This window comes from Rhinolophus hipposideros, assembly GCF_964194185.1.
Source record: "Rhinolophus hipposideros genome assembly, chromosome: 9".
Taxonomy (NCBI): Eukaryota; Metazoa; Chordata; class Mammalia; order Chiroptera; family Rhinolophidae; genus Rhinolophus; species Rhinolophus hipposideros.
Window position 1 is genome coordinate 45085916 of NC_138055.1, and position 18864 is coordinate 45104779.

Consider the following 18864-nt stretch of genomic DNA (forward strand, 5'->3'; position numbering starts at 1 on the left):
TCAAAGTAGGGATATTTGTATACCAAACCTTTAGAATTCTTGTGAAGATTAAATGTATGTTAAAGTGGTTAAAACACTGGCTAGTACAAATTAAATGTAGTGTGATTATTATTTTGTGATTGCTATTACTACGTTAAGGAGACCCCTTTTATAAAAGTTTAATTCATGCTTGAAAATAATACATTTATTCTGCATTTACTGGGAATTATATATAGCTATACATTAGATCAAGCTTGTTAATCATATTGTTCAGATCATCTATATCCTTAAACTAATATTGCCTGATTTATATACCAACTGCCATTATAGGAATAGATTTATCATTTTTGTTTTTACAATTTGAGGTACATCCAAGTCCACAGCGTTTATTTCTTCCTTGTCAATTTAACTTTTCTTAAAAGAAATTGTGTAGTGACCTTCTATTTCTTGTGATGTTCTTTGTCCTACAATATATTTCACCGGATAATATATGTACACCAGCTTTCTCTTAGTGTTTTAAGGCATATCTTTTGCCAACCTTTTACTTTCAACTTTTCTGAATTATATTTTACATGTTTCTTATAACATCTTGTAACTTCAGGTTACAAGTGTTTCTTGTCACCTTTTGAGTAGTTGGATTGGTGTTCCATTGTGCTAATGGTGGTGGTAATTCATTTGCGTTTCTATTTTGTCATTTTTTGTCTTTTAACTATATCAGTCTACTTACACTTATTATTAATTATTTATTAATTCCGGTATCTTGTACCATGCTTTATTTGTTTTTTTTTTTTCTGTTTCTTTTTTTCTCTCCTTTTTTACCTTTTAAGTGAATTGAGCATCTATGTTTCTCATTTCATTTCTTTACTCTGTTGGATTAGAAGTAATATATACTATTATAGTTTTTCTAGTGTATATCTTAGAAATCTTAATTTGTCAATTTTTATAATTATGCCGTATCTTTACCCTTCTTCTAAACAGGAATACAGGGATTCAAAAACATTAAACTCCAATCACTCCCTCCCGACTTATATGTTACTTCTATAAAAATTTTAAATTTTTCCGACCTTATTTTTAACTCGTTAAGCCATTATACACAGGGTCGTTAGATACATTTTTTTTAGGTGTTATATACACTCCAGATTTTTCAGATTTTCCTTGCCTTTCTTCCTTTTTGCATCTCAAACCTTCCATCTGAGTTTTATGTTCTGAACTTGAAGTATATCTTTTAGAGTTTCCTTTAGTGAGAGTCTGCTACTGACAAAATATACTTTTTTTTTATTTATCTAAAAATATAGTTTACCCTTGCTTGAAAAAGGTATTTTTTTCCTAGGTATGGAAATCAAGGTGAGCAGATGTTTTGTCTCAGCACAAAAAGATATTATTCCATTATATCTTTAGTAATACATAATACAGATAGATTGCATAAGAAAGATACTGATTCCTGAATTAGTGGATTAATGGCTTTTATCAGTTCTGGAATATTCGTAGCCTTTATCTTCATGTTTCTTAACCTCTATTTCCTGTTTGTTTGTTTTTATTTCTTTGTCTCTTTGTGTGCACTCTAGGTAATTTTGTTCAATCTATCTTCTAGCTCGCTAATTTCTGCTTGATTAATTCTCTCCTCAAGTATGTCTAATCTGCTGATAAATATATCCATTAAATTTTAATTTCAATTATTACAACTTTCAGCTCTGTTAGTTCTTCTTTTTTATATTGGTTATTTTTATACTCACTCTTTATTCATATTTTCAATCAGTTCTCCTATTTTTTTCATTATGTTAAATTTCCCTGTACATATTTACAGTGTCTTTGCAAATATGATACTTGTTTAATTTTCTTTTTCCTGCTACATCCACTCATGGTGCATTGTGTCTTTGTATATTTTGTGAAATTTGATTCCAATCTCATTTTAATTCTGACTTTATCTCTGGGACAACTTTGAGGCCTATGTTTCTCCAGCCAGAGAGTGTGAGTTTATTTCTGCTATGACTCCTGGAGATATCACCCTCCCAGGACTACTTTAAGCTTAATTATCAGCTTTAACTGTTTTAGATGTCACCTCCACCCCTGCAGGTAGTACAAATTGGAGCTGCAAACATCCATGAGATTTGTATGGGGGCCAGCTTGTTATTTCATATTCTCAGGTGAGACTTCTGTCCCTTTTACTCAAGGCCAAAATTCATGATATGCTATTTTCTTTGCAGTGCCCTGGGAGAAAGATGTTGTATTTCTTGTTCACTGTTACACTAAGTCAATAGCTCTTGGGGCTTCCATCTTCCTTTCTGTTATCTCCTGTTAGCTTCTTCATCCTGGGTGGGCCCTGGGCTTTGTCTCCTGTTGTTCATACCCTATGAAACTGTTGACATTGAGGCTAAGGTTCACTGAAATCAGTAAATGCTCTAAAAGCTAAAAATCTGCTGCCTGATTATTTTTCTCCAAATTTTCACTTTCACTCATTTACTGTTATTTTGTCATCTCAGTAACACATTAAAAATAATCAAAGAAGTTTATCAGCATCATTAGTTGTTTGCAGCAGGAAGGGTCTCAAAGTACCTTGTCAAATATGAAAGTCCTGTTCCTTGAATCTTTATTTCTTTAGTATCAGTTTTCTTTTTCACAGGACTCTTAAGCCCTCTTTTACAAATGGGTCCTAGCAGGCCATTGTTACCAGTCTTCTAGACAAGTCCAGATGCAACTGGATCCTAATGTGAAAACATAGGCCCATAAACTGGAAATGGCCATGTCTTCCCTAACACATCAGCTAGAGTGTGACATATATTGAAATAGAAACACAACAACCCGTATGTACTTAGAGGAATGAAGAGCACTCCTGAGTGATGATACTGTGGTAGAGGTTGGCTTGAAATATATTCATTAATTCAGCAAACAGGCACTGGGCACCACTTACTATTTGCACGGGCCTACAAAGTTGAACATATTTCCTATACCCTTTGGAAATTCATAGTTTATTAGATCTTAAATATAGGTAGAAATTTTAAAGTATAAAAGAAATGTTTATTTAGGATGAGAAATCACAACTAATTACAATTTTTAAGAAGTGAAGAGTACAACAAATGTCACAAACAGAAAAGCAACATATTATTTTTCAAAATTAATTAACAGCCTGCCTGTCCTCTCCATACCTTTATTTTTATTTATTGTTAATTAGTTTCAGGTGTACAAAACAATGTAATAGTTAGACATTTACACCCCTCACAAAGTGATAACCCCCCTCCCCAGTTTACTGTCCCTCTGACATTGTATATAGCTATTCCATTAACTATATTCCCTATGCTGCACTCCACATTCCTGTGACTATATATATATATAATTATATACTTCATTATATATATTTAATTATTATATATATTTAATTATAGATGACACTCAATATTATTCAGCTTCAGCTTCAGGTGTACAGTGCAGTGATCAGGCATCTACACCGTCCATGAAGTGGTCTCCCTAATAAGACAAGTGCCCATCTGACACCCTACAAAAGAAGAATGAAATCTTACTGTTTGCAGTGATATGGATGAACCTAGAGAATATTATGCTAAGTGAAATAAGACAGACAGATAAAGACAAATACCATATCATCTCACTTATATGTGGAATGTAAAGAACAGAATAAATGAACAAACAAAACGAAAATAGATTCAGAAATATAAGGGGGAAAAACCTGATAGTTGCTAGATGGGAAGGGTAAAGGTGGGGGAGAAGGTAAAAGGATTAGAAAAACAAACTAGTAGTTATAATTCACAGGGATATGGAAGGTAGTTTGGGGAATATAATCAATAATGTTGTAAATATAGGTAGAATTTTAATTGGGATGAAAATAAAGTGGCATAAATTTTTGTGAGGAGGAAGAAGGTTTGATGGATCTGGCAAATGATTCCTATTCCAGTTTGACCAGGTCATCAAATCTTTCAGCAGAAGAATAGGAGATGTTGGGGAAAATATTGTTTGGGATCAGATTACAGAGTCAATATTAAGAGTTTGGACTTAATTCAGTAATCAGTAGGAACTATTTGGTGTTTTTGAGCATGGACTATTGTGTTCAAAGACTTATATTAATTTCAAGAAGATAAATCAAGCAGTAATGTTCCAGATGGATTCAAGGGGGAAGAATAGGTAGAGAAGAGATAATGAAGGCCTGTTCTAGAGCAACAACTAAGGGAATAGAAAGTGGAAAAGAGAATAATTTTGTAGGCTATGAGCAATTATTTGTAAAAGGCCAAAGTTGGAGAATACAAGATAACCCTGAAGACCTAAGCAGGTCTTGGTATAATAATAATGCCATTAATCAGGTTGGGAAGAAGATTATTAATAGATTCATGATGAGTCCCTGAGTCTGACCTGTTCATCATGTAGCGATTTGTCCCCGGTACAAGCTCACAGAACTTCAGGCACTGGCACTCCATAGCTGTATAGCTTGGCTGCCTTTTGGGCATAAAAACAACAGGTTTAGCATGTGTATCTCCTTTAGATAAAGATAAAATGATTTTTTTTAACTATGCAACATTTTGAAATTACAAACTACCACTTGCTGAGCCTGCATGTTGTTGTTTATTTATTAGTTAAGGCCTCAGAATCTCTACCCCACATTTTCTAGAAACCCTATTCTATTAAGTAGTTTTCTCTGCTACTCGTGGTTTAGGTGAGACATGCCTGTACAACCCTTTGAACTTCTTACACACAGTGGTTCTCTGGTGTTTGTGTTTAGTTTTTTCTCGCTCCACTGAATTGATCAAATTACATGTATTATTTGCTTTTTAATCAGGATTTTCCAGTAAAAAATATGATCGGGTAGAAGGGAAGAAATAAAGATCTGCAGGCTTCATAATGTACCTAACATTCATTATTTATTTTTTCAATAATTAATATTTGTATTTTAAAATAATGCTTATTTTTTGGTTTTTAAATAAATGCTCACATAAAATATGTTTGGAAATACAAAAATATATTAAAAAGAAAGAACTCATCATTATAAAAACAGCAACCGGATCTAACTAATTATATTTTCTTCCAGGAATTTTTCTTTGAATAGAAGACTTTTAAAAAGGGGGATGAGATTGTATGTTATATAAATTTGTGTTCTGCTTTATTATTCATCATGATGATTTCCATGTTATAAAATTTCTTCAATCATAATATTCCATTTTTTAGATATTTCTTTCTCTGTTCAAACACTCTCACATTGTACACATTGAGACCATATAATACTTTGCTACGATAAATTATGTGGCAGTGAACAGATGCTGATATACATCAGGTCACTTTTGATGATCCATCTTTTTGTATGTAGTTACCAAATCACACTGCAGAATACATAATGCAATGATTGCAATTAATTTTCAAGTGGCCAAAATGATCAGACTAATTTCATTAACAACACATAGAGAAACAAGACTACTCTTCAAAGGCCCAAGGAAAAAGCAGTTCATAAAGTGGTTGCGCAGATAACCATAAAATGATTTTAATAAATGAATATGTTAAATAAATGAAAATGTTTAAATTAATCTGATCATGTATTTTATTTAATTATCTGTCCCCAGTCATAAAACGCTACTCAAATTTTTTTAAAATGACACAAGTTGGCATCATGATTATGCAAATATACAGGTACATACCTATGCACCTGTCACTGGGGAAATTATACCATCTAAAATAAAAATCAATATGTATGTGTGAGAGTATATGCATTCTTATGAGAATTTATAAGCTCACAAAAATTTATGCCGTCACTTAGTTTGCATTTTTTAAAGAGATGATAAAATAATATCAGTGGTAAATACTACCATTGTTAATTATGAATCCTATGGGTACAAATTAGGCGCTATGACCAAACTTAGAAAATATAGGTACATGCAATTATGCTTTTAAGAATGTTATATACATTTTGAGAGACCTGCTCTAGTATTTAAGAATGCACATAAATCCCCCAAATGAACTTTTTCCCTTCAAAGTATGGGTATATTTAAAGTGCATATCTGCTTCTTGATTTAAAACAAAAAAATACTCATCAAGTATCTTGAGTGTTTTGAAGAAAAGGTAAATATGTTGAGTAAAACACAAAGCTTTAACTTCCACATTTCATAACCTTTTGTTATATTTTGTAATAGATCTATTTTTAAGGTTTAATTTCCTTAATTATATCAGAAATATCTATGAGGTAATGTGAATATATTTAATTATATGGAAGTGCTACTTTACCAAAAAAGAAAAAGAATAGGAAAAAATTAATTTGGAAACAATTATTATGATATTTATGAGATCTTGACAGGTTTAAAAGTCTTGTACCTTTTCCTGTTATGATGACCACAGGAAAAACTCCCTAGCCCCCATTATAAAATAGCTTAGAAAAAACTTGCAATAATAGCCCAGTCTCTCATTAGAAAAGCCTATATTTCCTGCTCCAATAACCAGCTGATGGAAATGAAGTTCATCTTGTCAACAGGTTTATTTGTTTCCCCTTCTTCTTCTGCTTTGTTAATCTCCCTTTATGTTTCCTTAATAACACATTCTGGAAAAGTTCCTGAATGGTTTTTAAATAAAGAGAAGTTCTGAGGGGGATTGACACATTTCTGTTGTGTCAACATAAACTTGGGCGTCTCCCAGTCTGGAACTCAATGTATAATATCTGAAATAGATAAAGGTAGACTCTCCTTTTCTCATACATCAGGTCAGGGGATATTCAGGCCTGCTACTTAGTTTTAAAGTGTGTTATTAGAATTTTATTGTCAATACAATAAAGATGCAGTGCATTTCATGTATTACTATAATAGAGTGGCATTAAAAAATAATTAGGAAAGCTAGCTCAAAAGAAAGGGATAGAAAAGGAATAATCTAGAATCTGTGTTGTCAAATCAATTCTTTGGATACTTTGGGGTCATGGTCAGTGACAAAATGTAGAGCCTACTAAATTTTAAAAAATTCATGAATTCAGAATCAGCCAGTTACCTACAATGCAAAGCTATGTATTTACTAAGAAATTTGTTATTGTACACTGTGATACTAACCTGGAGATGTGAAACAGCAAGCATCCTTTAATAATTAATCTTGTGGATCAAGTGTCTTATTGACCATCACATGCTAGAATAAAGTACAATATTTTTGGATGATTATATTAAGGAAGATAATACTTTGGATTTTCGTGGGAAAAAAATTTAATTCATTATTTGACCATATTTTCAACCAGTGTCTTAAATATTGGATATAAAAATATTATAATATGAAAGATTTCTTCCTTTAACCCACTTCCAGGAACACAGATTTATTCTATGTAATGTTTTACAATGTAGTTGTATGTGTAAACTTTATAATTAATGTGACTTACTATGAAGAAAACAATGGATTTGCACAATTTTTCACAAAAGAATTCCATTGCAATTAACATATTGACCCAACATGAATGATATTAAATGGAATATTATCTGATAAACTTAGATTAATATCTCCATTCAAGTTCAAAAAGTAGTTTTTGTTAATATGCCCCACATTCTTTTCCTTTTATTAACCTTTAGCCCAACTTCACAGTAAATCTACCATCTCTTCTAAACTCTGTGCCCTTTGCAGCAGTCTTTCAGTCCTAACTAAAGCTAAATATACTCTTTTTTTCTGTGTATCTTAGACTGTAGCCCTGTCCCTTTATTCTGCCTTCTTTACTACTTGATCCTTACCCAGGTATCCTACCTCGGGATAAGCAGTGTCTCAGCTTCCATGCCAAATATTTAACAGGACTTCCAATATTCCAAAACGTTGACTGCCAGTGAAATTGTTTCCCATTAGATAAAGTAATGATAACCCTTACCACCACAGCTTGTCACACAAAGTTGATATGTGTAACCTATTTCATTCCTGGTTTACTAAATTCCCTTGAAGGTGCTCCTGAGAACCATTTTGTGAATGCTTAGATTTGCTGTTATTCCTCTATAGTGTGCACTCTGCCACCTAAAGTAGCTATAGATTATCTATACAGACCCTGATATTTAGGTAAAAGATATTTGCCTTTCTCAAGTAAATGTCTGCCTCTTCAAAATGATGTTTTGTTTTGTTTTTACTTTAATGTCCCAAACAGTAGATGGTATCTCTTTAGCTGATCTCCTTTATGGAAAACATAGCCAACCCCAAATCATGACCATGAATGTCACCAAGAAGTGCAATCATTGAATCAGGGACTACCAGGCACAAAGGTACTCCTTGTCCTTTTCAACTATTTCCTTTGCAGAGAGCACACAGCTAATCTCAAAGAAACACTGTTAACACTTCCCTTTGAAAAAGCTATTTTCAGTAATTCAAAGAAAAGACAGTTTACAAATGCCAAGAGTAGATATAGAATAAAGACAGCAGGACCAGGTGAAAAGCAGTGCTATTGAAATCACAATAGATGTTTAAGCCTCTTAGAGAATGGGCAACACTTTTATGTAAAAGTTTGGTGTACTCTTTCTTCTTTTTAAGTTTGCTGTAGACATGAAGGGTTGAAAGAATACTAAGAATTTTCAATTCAAGCCCTTCTCTCCTAGAGTATAGATTCCTCATTCTAATTCAGTTTACAATACAACAAACATCAGCTTCTTGATCTTGTTTCTGCTTCCACACATCCTACCTGCCAACATGCTTCTATCAGTTTCTCTCATTCTATTTAATGATTTTGCTACCCCAACACACTCTTCTCCTGGTACCACTCCAAACCACCATCCCAGCAAGATCCAGTAAGCTCACTATACTTCTGCTAAAGCCATCTCTCCAAACTGCAAATCAGACTGTATTTCCTTTACAGTGACTCCTCTTTCCTTTTTGTAGAGTCCAAATTTCTTAATATGTTGTGGCCTGTCTTCCATGAAATGGCCCTCATTTACCTTTACAGTTTTATTTTTCACCGTGTCCCCTCATCTACCCTAGTCTTAAACACTTAGCTTCATACACTTCAACTACTAAGCTCCTCTAATTGGACATGCTGTTTCCTATCTCTGTCTCTTTGCATGGTCAGTGTTCTCTGCTTGGAAATTTGGTGAACATCAAGGTCAATTCCATTATCTCTTCCAAGGAGCTTTCATTCCCCAACCTAGAGCTGACCACTGTCTCATTGGGTTTCCTCCTGGCCCATACATGTGGATTTATTAATGCTTTTTGTGTGTGTAGCAATGAGAATGATCTAATAATAAAAGAGAAACTGATAACACAAGACAAGAGAAGGTATAATTCCATGAGAAAAACTCTTGAAAATTTTTTTTAAAAAAATTATAAAGCATGTACAGGAGCCATTGGCATTTGACAGAATTGGGGATTTTTCTTTCATTGTAATAGAGACACAGACTACAAGGTGGTTACAGATGAATTTAGATTGATATTGATAAACTGAATGGAGTAGTTTCCATTTCATGGCTTCTTTTTGTCCATGAAGCATGGAACAAGACAACTGGCTAAGAGTAAAGAGAGGGAAGGCACTGTAATAGAGGAAATGGGTGTGAGATACTAGTCTCAGAGTGAAAAGTTGAGTAATAATTATCTACTAGTGCCCAATGAACTATGAGGTGAGGTCATCTACTGAGAGTGGGAAGGTTCTGTTGGAAATTTGAGAAAAGAGGTATAACCTGACAAGGGAAGTATAGTGTGATTGTCAGACACACTGATGGCCCATTTGAGATTTGTGGTAATGAATTTACAGTGAAAGCAGTCACTGTGGTCAGCATGGAGTGCATTTTCCTCCAGGACCATGCAGCTGCTCAGGTGAGATTACAAGGAAGTGAATAGTTAGTTGGGCTTAACCATGATTGACTTTTGCTGAGTGATACAGTGGAGACAGAGAACAAGGGAGTTGTGGATTTTTTAAAATGATTATTATGACTAACTGTGGATTCAAAGCTGGGAAAGAAGAGTGGGCAGGGCATGAGGGAATTATGGATATTGAAAAGTGGAAGGGTCGATAGGTTCAAGGTCTAGTGAGACAGCAAAAATGCTACAGTGAGAACACAGGAGTACTTGAGCTGATCAGAGTGGAGTGCTTAAAGTGGATGTTTTAAAATTAAAGCAACTATGGAAATAACATTTTATGAATAGTCTTTTCTACACATTGTTTATGGCATGTTGAACTATTTTGGATGGAGACTCCCACATGAAGAGCTAACATATAAATCACAAAATCTAGTCACAAATGACTGTGGACAATGTCATTAGTAAGCTAACAAATGATCATTTTAATGGTTGTTCAAAACTCACGAGTCAACTGTGAAAAACCCTGGATTTACAGATTCTTACAAACAACCCTCATGATCCTAATACCTAAAAGCAGTTTTCTCAAAAGACATAACATCCAAAATAGAAAAAGCAAAAAATAAATAAATAAATAAAATAAAACCATATCTGATGTTAACAGCACAGCAGTAATAACAATAATAAAATGTACCATTTTTTTACACTCACCTTGATTTTAAGTTTTTCATTTCTATTTTTGGTCCAGAATTCATGCCATCGATTATTGATTACAGGCATCATGGATCCATTCCCACTCCAATTAAGAGTATAAACAAAAGTACTATTTCATTTTTTTGTGAAGGTGTAAAATACATTCAAAATGGGTAATTTATGACTTCCTAAGGCTATTCGCAGTCCACAGTGAGAAGCAAACAACCTGGGTCTAGAAAATGTGACAGCTTTATTACCCCAAAAATCCAGAAAGTCTCTAACATTAGGAAATTGGGGATTAAACACTGTCCTCTTTCACAACAATAATACTGGAAAAGAAAAAGTAGTTGAAAAAGGGTTGAAGTGAGGGATGTTATTAATAGTATAAGGGCATGGCCCCATTGCTTTCGATTTTACCCTAATGTCTCTAGAAATGTGAATTAGTTTCTAGCTGCAGCAACTTGTTATGAATGTTTGGAGTTGGAGTGAGTGGTTTTGAAATGTTGTTGTCATAGTGATTTGGGTATTCCAGGAATTTTGTTATTTATTTCTTACTATGTATTATACCTGGTTTCCACTTTCCAGAAGATAATTACATTGAATCAACATTTTCACAGTAGAGTTTCTAAGCTTCTTTTACCTGTGGGGGTTAAAGTTTTCATATTTCCCATTTATTTTATTTTATACTTTTATTACAATGTTTTGTTGAAACATCTAACCATGGTATTTCTCTAGTTACTACTAAACAATACAAAATGTAAGACAATATATATGATTAATATTAAATGTGTATAGTAGTACGTATGTTGTCTGATAAATAAAAAACAGGAAAACAAATGAAATAAAAATAAAGGTATGCATCCAATAGACCCTCTCTCCTGTGATTGTCAGTTAATATCAATGACCGTCCTGTCTAGCCCTGACTATTTAGACTTGAGGCGTTCTGACAGCCTCTGAGTTTCCTACTCAGAGGAAAAACCTTCATGGCATGGACCTCAGAGCTCTTTAGTTTGGAAACAATTTGTTTTAAAAGCCATGGCAGGCTTCAAGCCTCAGCTCTTCCTCCAACAAGACAGTCCTATATAGAAAGCAAAAGTGTAATTGTTGTTTTTTTACTTTTTAAGTTCCTTGTTCCTTCCCAGACCCAATCATAAACAATATGAAAATTTCCAGCAATGTAGTATAACTGATTTATGTAAAAATCCCGTTCTTGTCATTCTAAAATTAGGAATGTGTTTCACAGCAAGCTTTACTAACTTTAATCTTCTACTCCACCCTCAATCTTCATATAATTAATTTCTTATAGGATTAGATATCATGATTTGATTTTTTTTTAAAAGGGACTTTATACCTGCTCCCAGAACATAGCATGTTAAAGCACATTTAAGCCAAAATTAATGTAGTTTCACCAGGTCTATGAAGTGATTCTTCCACTCCAGTCACGAATGACTGACGGATGGTGAGCAGTGCTATCTGTGCAGGCTTGGCTTTGATTTGTATACGCCCATGAATCGTCTCCGTGGAGAAAATTGTACAAAGGTAGCATTTCACTTTTATGTTTTTCATCAAACAGCTTCTAAGTGACAGATGGAAAGGTATGAACGTTGTTAGGGAAAACATGCTCTATTACCAGGAGGTTGTTTCTTCAGAAGTCAGAGGCTGCTGTGCCCTGTGAAGGGAATGCTAAATTAAACCTGTGCCAGACAATTCCTTTCAGATAATCAGGCTTTACAAAGCCACCTTTGCCTCACACAAACAAAATGGTCTACAGGTAGCTACGTATAAGTTATTTTGTCATAGAATTAAAGGAACTTTGATTCTAAAATGTATGTTTTCTTTGTACCAATATGAAATATGTAGTGTCTGAGGCATTTTCAACCAAAGAGAGAAAAGCAAGTCCACACTTGGGACTGGTTTGTGGGATCCAGGAAATCTCACATTAGTCTCCTCAGAGCCTGGATTCCTGCTACCAGAAATTCTGTCTTTTGAATGAAAGCTTGGTATTTTCAGTCTTTATTAGTATGAACCTAACTTTGGCTGACCCACATTTTAAGTAATTTTAATGATGATCCCATTAAGAAATATTTATCAATTGTCTTTATATCTCAAGAGCTACTTGTGAGACAATGGAAGACCACATCCAATGGCCAACTTTGCAAGAAGATCTAGAAGATGGCAAACCTGAATTACCAATGGCTACCTAGATAGGCAGACCTTAAGAACTCCAGGAAGCTAAAAGGAAATATGAGTCCTCTGAGTGTCTTAAAAAGGGAGATACCTAAACAAAGATGCTGTAGGTAACTTTGAGACCAGTTTCACAGTTTTACTTAGGTCCAACACAATGACAATATAGAAAAGTTATTTTGACCTCAGGATCTTAGCCTCCTTTTCCCTGTGGGTAAATGGTTTTATTTGTGGTATCGAAGTCTTACAGGTGGGTTCTGCCCTTTTTATTTTAATAGATTGGTTCCATTTTATTGCAAAATATTTTGATATGCATTTTCTAAACAATCACCAAACCAGGGTACATCACTGAGAAAGCAGAGAAAACACTCACAAAAGAAATGCTCCCCTCTGGAAATATCTTCCCATGTAGGAAATGTCTTCCTGCTATTAGAAGGGTGTTGAAAGTCAATGGATTTCAAGTTTGGCTATGGCTCTTCATTTGCTTGCATTTAAAGGTTTCCGTCTCAGTTCTTTATGGAATGTTTAGGTTTTCTTGTAGGCCTCTTAGGAATCACAAGCTTCTTTACTCCTTAACTGTGTACTTCATTGCTGTAATTGAAGCTTTTTTGTTACTGTAATTCCTTCCTAATGTTACAGTTTTAGTCAAGTATTCTTTCCCTCTGGAGGCATTAATTATTGCCAGTTTTGAAAATGTCCTTGCTTGGTATGTTCTTTTCACTTCCAGTGCCAAATCATGTCACTTTTTCCTATTATTCTTCTAGGTGACAAGAATTGTCATCTTTCTTCTTTATTGTTCAGCATATACCATGCCCTTTTTAACCACTGTAATGTAGTTTATAGTATCTTTGTCCATCAGTTAGAAAGTCAGCATTCTTCATAGTTTCATGTATTTCACCAATTTGCAGTAGATGTCTCAAGAGAGGAGATTTAAATTCTATTTGGTTTGATATTAGCTGTGAAGCTATTGGTCAGTGGAGCTTATGTTCTGTCCTTGCTTAGGATTTACCTATGGTTTATAGCATGTCATTAAAATAAATGCTTATTATCCAACGACAAAGACTTCACTGAAATACAAAATTGAAAGAGAGAATAAACTTCTTCAAATGTAGCAGAGTGTACTGGGAGGTATCCTTTTGTTTGAAGTTAAGTGATTTTTTCTTTATTTAGTCCTGGTACCTATTTCAGATCATAGGCAGTTAATGGATACTTTATTATTATCGCACTTCAAAATCTTCTTTCCATTCACACACACACACACACACACACACACACACACACACACACAATCTACTCCCCAATTAAAGAGGAAAGACTACTTAATTACTGCTTTACAAAAAGTTACAAACACTAGGAAAGATTTCAAAATAGAAGCAATCACCCTTCAACCAGCATTTTCTGAGTGCCCACACTCAGTAAATCCCTGTTCTAGGCATTGGAGAAAGAGCATGAAGCAAGACAGACAAATCTGCAACTTCCACAGAGCCTGAGTTCTAGAAACTTGACCCAGACTTAACTTTCAATGTAAATTTGCTTTATTCTTTCTCATCTGATTATTTTCTACAAGGCTTTATATTCTCCATCCAATATGAACAAGTTCTCCATGATGAGAGTACCAATTTGTGTTTTAGTCCTTGGAATTAATGCAATTTGTCCTAAAGTCATGTGCTTCTGAGAGTAGTACAAGTCTATTTCATTATATAAAAATGAAATACACTGAAATTTATTATTATTTTACTGAACATAAATCAGGAAATAGATTCAATATACATTACCTAAGGACTGACATTTCAAGCCCCTTAGCCATGTGTTTCAGGAAATGTGTTCTGTTGTTCATTTACTGCTACATTTTGAATCATTGCCTCTGCCCATATGAAGGCTGATGTCTCTCCTTTCAGCCTGGATGAACCCATTTCATCCCAAGGGCTAGAGCTTCTGCCAAGTAATAGAAAACTTTGACCTGAGCCACACAACACCAGCTTATTATTATATTGTGTGGAATTCAAAAGAATGGTGCACAGTCCATATAGTCTTTTTTACTTGAACTTTATTTTGTTTTATTAAAATACAAATAAAAGCACAGTAACTCAATATTTTTATGAACAGTTTTCCACCTATTTTGACATTCTCAAATATTTTATTGATTCCACCTTATTGATTTATGCATATTTTATTTATACTTTATTGTGTGATTTCTAAGGAGTTTTAAGTTTATGATTTGATGCAAAAAAAATTCACATTTCCAACTTTACAATGACATTTAAAACACTGAGATAAAAATGCAGAAATACATGTTGAAGGTAAATTTTGATGATTTGGGTAACAACTTAATTTCAAATGTTGGGCAATAATTATGAAAACTTCCCAAGGTAACCCAGAGTATCAGTGAGTTCTCCATTCTGCTGTGGGATTTCTCTCTGAGATAAATGTCGTTCGGTGTGTGTTTTTCTCTCAGGAGGTCGAGCTGTGCCGTGTTAGCAGTCAAGAGAAGCTGGGCCTGACAGTCTGTTACCGAACGGATGATGAAGAAGACACCGGCATTTATGTCAGCGAGGTAAGAAATGCCACGGAGGGGAGCTGAGGGGAGAGAGACTGTGAGGAATGGAGTGAAATGACTCTCAGTGAGAAAATCCTTGGGAGGCTTGAATGTGAAGAATTGGGCATGTTCCAATACTTGTCACTTTCAATTAGGAAAGTAAATTATGTTGCCCACGTAATGTAATTATTATCAGCTTGTTTACTGTGGATGCTTTCACCACAGAATCCCAGTAAGGAAAAAAGCAAAAATAGTAACATTGTGTAAATCTGAATAAATTCCCATAAGTATACAGAAAGTCGAGTAAAGTTTCTGATCAGCAAACATTTGTCCTTCCATTCCACTGTCTTTTATCACTTCTGTTAACAATAGCATTAACTAATTCTTTTAAATCTAATTTTCACAATAATCACACATTTTACTCTGCTGACAGGATTTATAATTTGAATGTTCAAGGAATGCATCTATTTGTTTGTTTTATTCAACCCCATAATTACTTTCAAAAAATGAGGTATTTAAATGTAAAACACACTAGTATTAATTACTGTGAAAATATGTGAAGCAAAATTTACTATTATATCTCCCAAAAAAGTCATTTTATGACAGGTAGTAAGGTATGATTTTTAAAAATTATATATACATATGATTAACAATTACATATAGATGTAAACTTATATATATGTTTATGTATACATGTATATATATTAACTATTCATATGTACATGTATAAATATATGTATATGTGTGAAAACATATATATGTGTGCGTATATATGTATATGTTTGTGCAGAATTTAGAGAAACTAGATACTAATTGCTGTTCCATGCTGTTCCACATTTTCCTGGCCACGATCTTGAAAACATTACCTAACTTACTGAGCTTCAGCCTCCTCAACTAGAAATTTAATATAATAACGTTTATTTCATTGTTTTTAATAGGTGTTTAGAATATGGAAAAGATATTGTAATTAACACATTTGGAAAACTACACAGCTCTATAAATATAAAAGTTACTCTTTATCACTTTACCAAAGAATTTAGTGACTGGCTTTTGCAAAGGAAAAGTCTCCAGAGAATATTTGATTTATATAACCATTTTTAATGTACCACTGTGATAATCCCTCCAATTATAGTTAGGAAGTATAAAGAAACACCTGCAGAATTGTCTTTTGTAATATGTACACAGGTACAAATGTAGAAGTTTAATATTAGTTTGATTACAGTTCTGAAGACAAAGTTTCAGGATGGCTTCTAAATAAAACACAATTAATTAATCATCCCTCACTTCCATCTAGTAATCTCTATTTATTATTTGAATATGTCGGCTTTAGAACTTTGTTTTTCAGGGATAGTAAAGAAGCCACAGGAATGGAACATATGTTTTTGGAAGAAGTGTTTTCTTTATACCTATTACATGTAATTATAGTATCTTTTGTTCTTGATTGATAACTTAAGACTCATTTATTGGGTACTACCACCTAATAAACAAGTAATATCTAACATTTGGAGAGGATGGATCAACCTTATAGAATATTTGAAATACTTTACTTGGAAAAAAAAAAAACTTTGATGGAATAAGTTCAAATAAGTGGTTTGTTGCCATCATGTGAAATGTGATAGATATAATTACCCCCAGTGAACTATAAGTCATCACGCCATTTGGCCCATTAAAATGTTGATAAACTTTTAATAAAGCCTTAAATATCTTTCATAGTTAAGATAGTTCACCATATATATACATATATATGTACATATATATATGTGTATATATATATATATATAGTAGTGTCTAGTAATAATCTATATGGGTAAGATAATTTTTTCATTTCTTGAACAACATAGATTATAAATCTCTTTATAAATTAATGTGCTCATGATGCAGAAATCCCTTTAATAAGTATCGACTTACAGTATAACTGTCAGCTTTTCTAAGACGGTTAAGGCAGGATTTAAAAATCCCACTAATAGAAAGTAAATTTCCTGAGTCCAGAGAATCCTAAGTTTTAACATCAGCTGAAGGTCATGTCAGCTGAAGATTAATGTCTGATAGTTGTGAATGGATGTAAAAAAAGAAGAAAAGATAAAAGGAAAAGAGGTAGGAAGAAATAGAGGGAAAGAGGGAGGGAGGGAAAAACAATTTTCAAATCAAGTTCTTCACTAGTCTTCTTCAATTACATTATTATTCTAAAAGAGTCCATTTACATTTTTAGAATCAGTGGTTTGACACAAAGATTTAACATGCACTTTATAAATCAATAGATAATTTTGAACCAGATATTTTAAAATATGTTTAAAAACATTTTTAAGTTCTTGTGGGGGAACACTGCATATCCAGTTGAAGGTGCTATATTCTCTTCATTACAGGTAGATCCAAATAGCATTGCTGCCAAAGATGGTCGAATTCGAGAAGGAGATCGTATTTTGCAGGTATGTGATGTAGTTATTTCCTTTAGTTTCTGACTCTCTAACAGTCTTAATTTGATTTTGTTTCTCGTAAAATATTAGAGAAAAGAATGCCTTTGCTTTGGATAGTTACATTTAAAAAATAAAAAGCTACTATTTAAACCTTTTATAGGTAAGGACGGTGCCTTTTATCAAGAATTATTAGCTAATAATTAGTGATTAAGACATCATCTCTGGGCTCATATAACTTGACTTCAACTTCCACCTCCACGTTTCCTTGGGTACATTACTTAACCTCTCATTACTTAACCTTTTAGCCTGTTTCCTCATCTTAAAAAATGATAACAAAACATATTGTTGCAAAGGTTAAATGTGATTATGCATGTGATATTCTTATCATAGTGTATGGTAGGTAGTAAACATTAATTGCTATTATTACTAGCAGCAGCAGCAGCTATTGCTGCCTTTTCAAGAATAAATTAGGTGATGAATCTCAGTGTTCCATATATGAAAGTCTAGAAGTCTGGAGACATTTTAACTATTTATTAATGTGTTACTGGTGACAGGTGTAGCAACTGTGCTTTCCTCTCCACATGGAAATGTGAAAACATAGAGACTGATTAAATTTCGGTTTAATGAGAGAGATGGTAAGCAGACTATGGTGGCGGTGGGGGATGCAGAACTAGAAAGAATTCTGGGCCAAATCAGGAATAATTTTGAGAGTCAAAGTTTCTGTCCTCAACCTCTCTTGATCCACTCTATCCCTTCTGAATCCTTTCCCGTGAAGAATGTCTGCAGAAAGACATATTGCTCCTCATCTTTTGTGTACAGATTAACCCAAAATAAGAACACAGGCCCTTGAGAGGTGAGATCCACTGCAAATCCAACTGCAAAACAGGGAGGAAGACTCAAAAGACAAATTGAGGATGGTACAATCTGTTAAAAATTTCTGCAAAATTTTTGTCATTGTGACAGATCTATAGTTCCCATTTCATCTGACTAGATATGGACCCCTGAAGGATGTTTCTTTGAATTCAACACATTTGTATTCAACATTCTGCCTAGAACCAGGGCTTCAAAAGTAGACAAGATGTCATCCCAATATTTGGGGTACTCCCTGTGTAATTGGAAAGACGGCTGCATACACAGATGCTTACAAATACAGTTGACATTGTCATGATAAAGGTGTGCCTGTGCCACCATGGGCACGTCAGAGGGTTATCCTGCCCAGCCTTCTACTGTTCTTCTTGCCTTTCTTCGGGGTGACACTCTCCAAATCATACCAATTCTTCGTACTATTTCCTTTCTTTAGCTAGATGACAAAGAACTCCATCTTCATCAAGGACCTTCTACTGAAAC

The 18864-nt window shown here is 33.8% G+C and overlaps 1 protein-coding gene across 2 annotated transcripts in view; it reads left to right on the forward strand.

The window, feature by feature from the left end:
* The window catches only part of PDZRN4 (PDZ domain containing ring finger 4), a gene marked incomplete at its 5' end in the record, with an annotated part of 344229 nt that overhangs the window by 307729 nt on the left and 17636 nt on the right, over positions 1–18864 (forward strand). For both annotated transcript variants that reach the window (XM_081058559.1, XM_081058560.1), the window contains 2 exons: positions 15023–15121; positions 17467–17529. In XM_081058559.1, coding sequence (XP_080914685.1) covers positions 15023–15121; positions 17467–17529 — 162 coding nt within the window. The remainder of the gene's footprint in view (positions 1–15022; positions 15122–17466; positions 17530–18864) is intronic.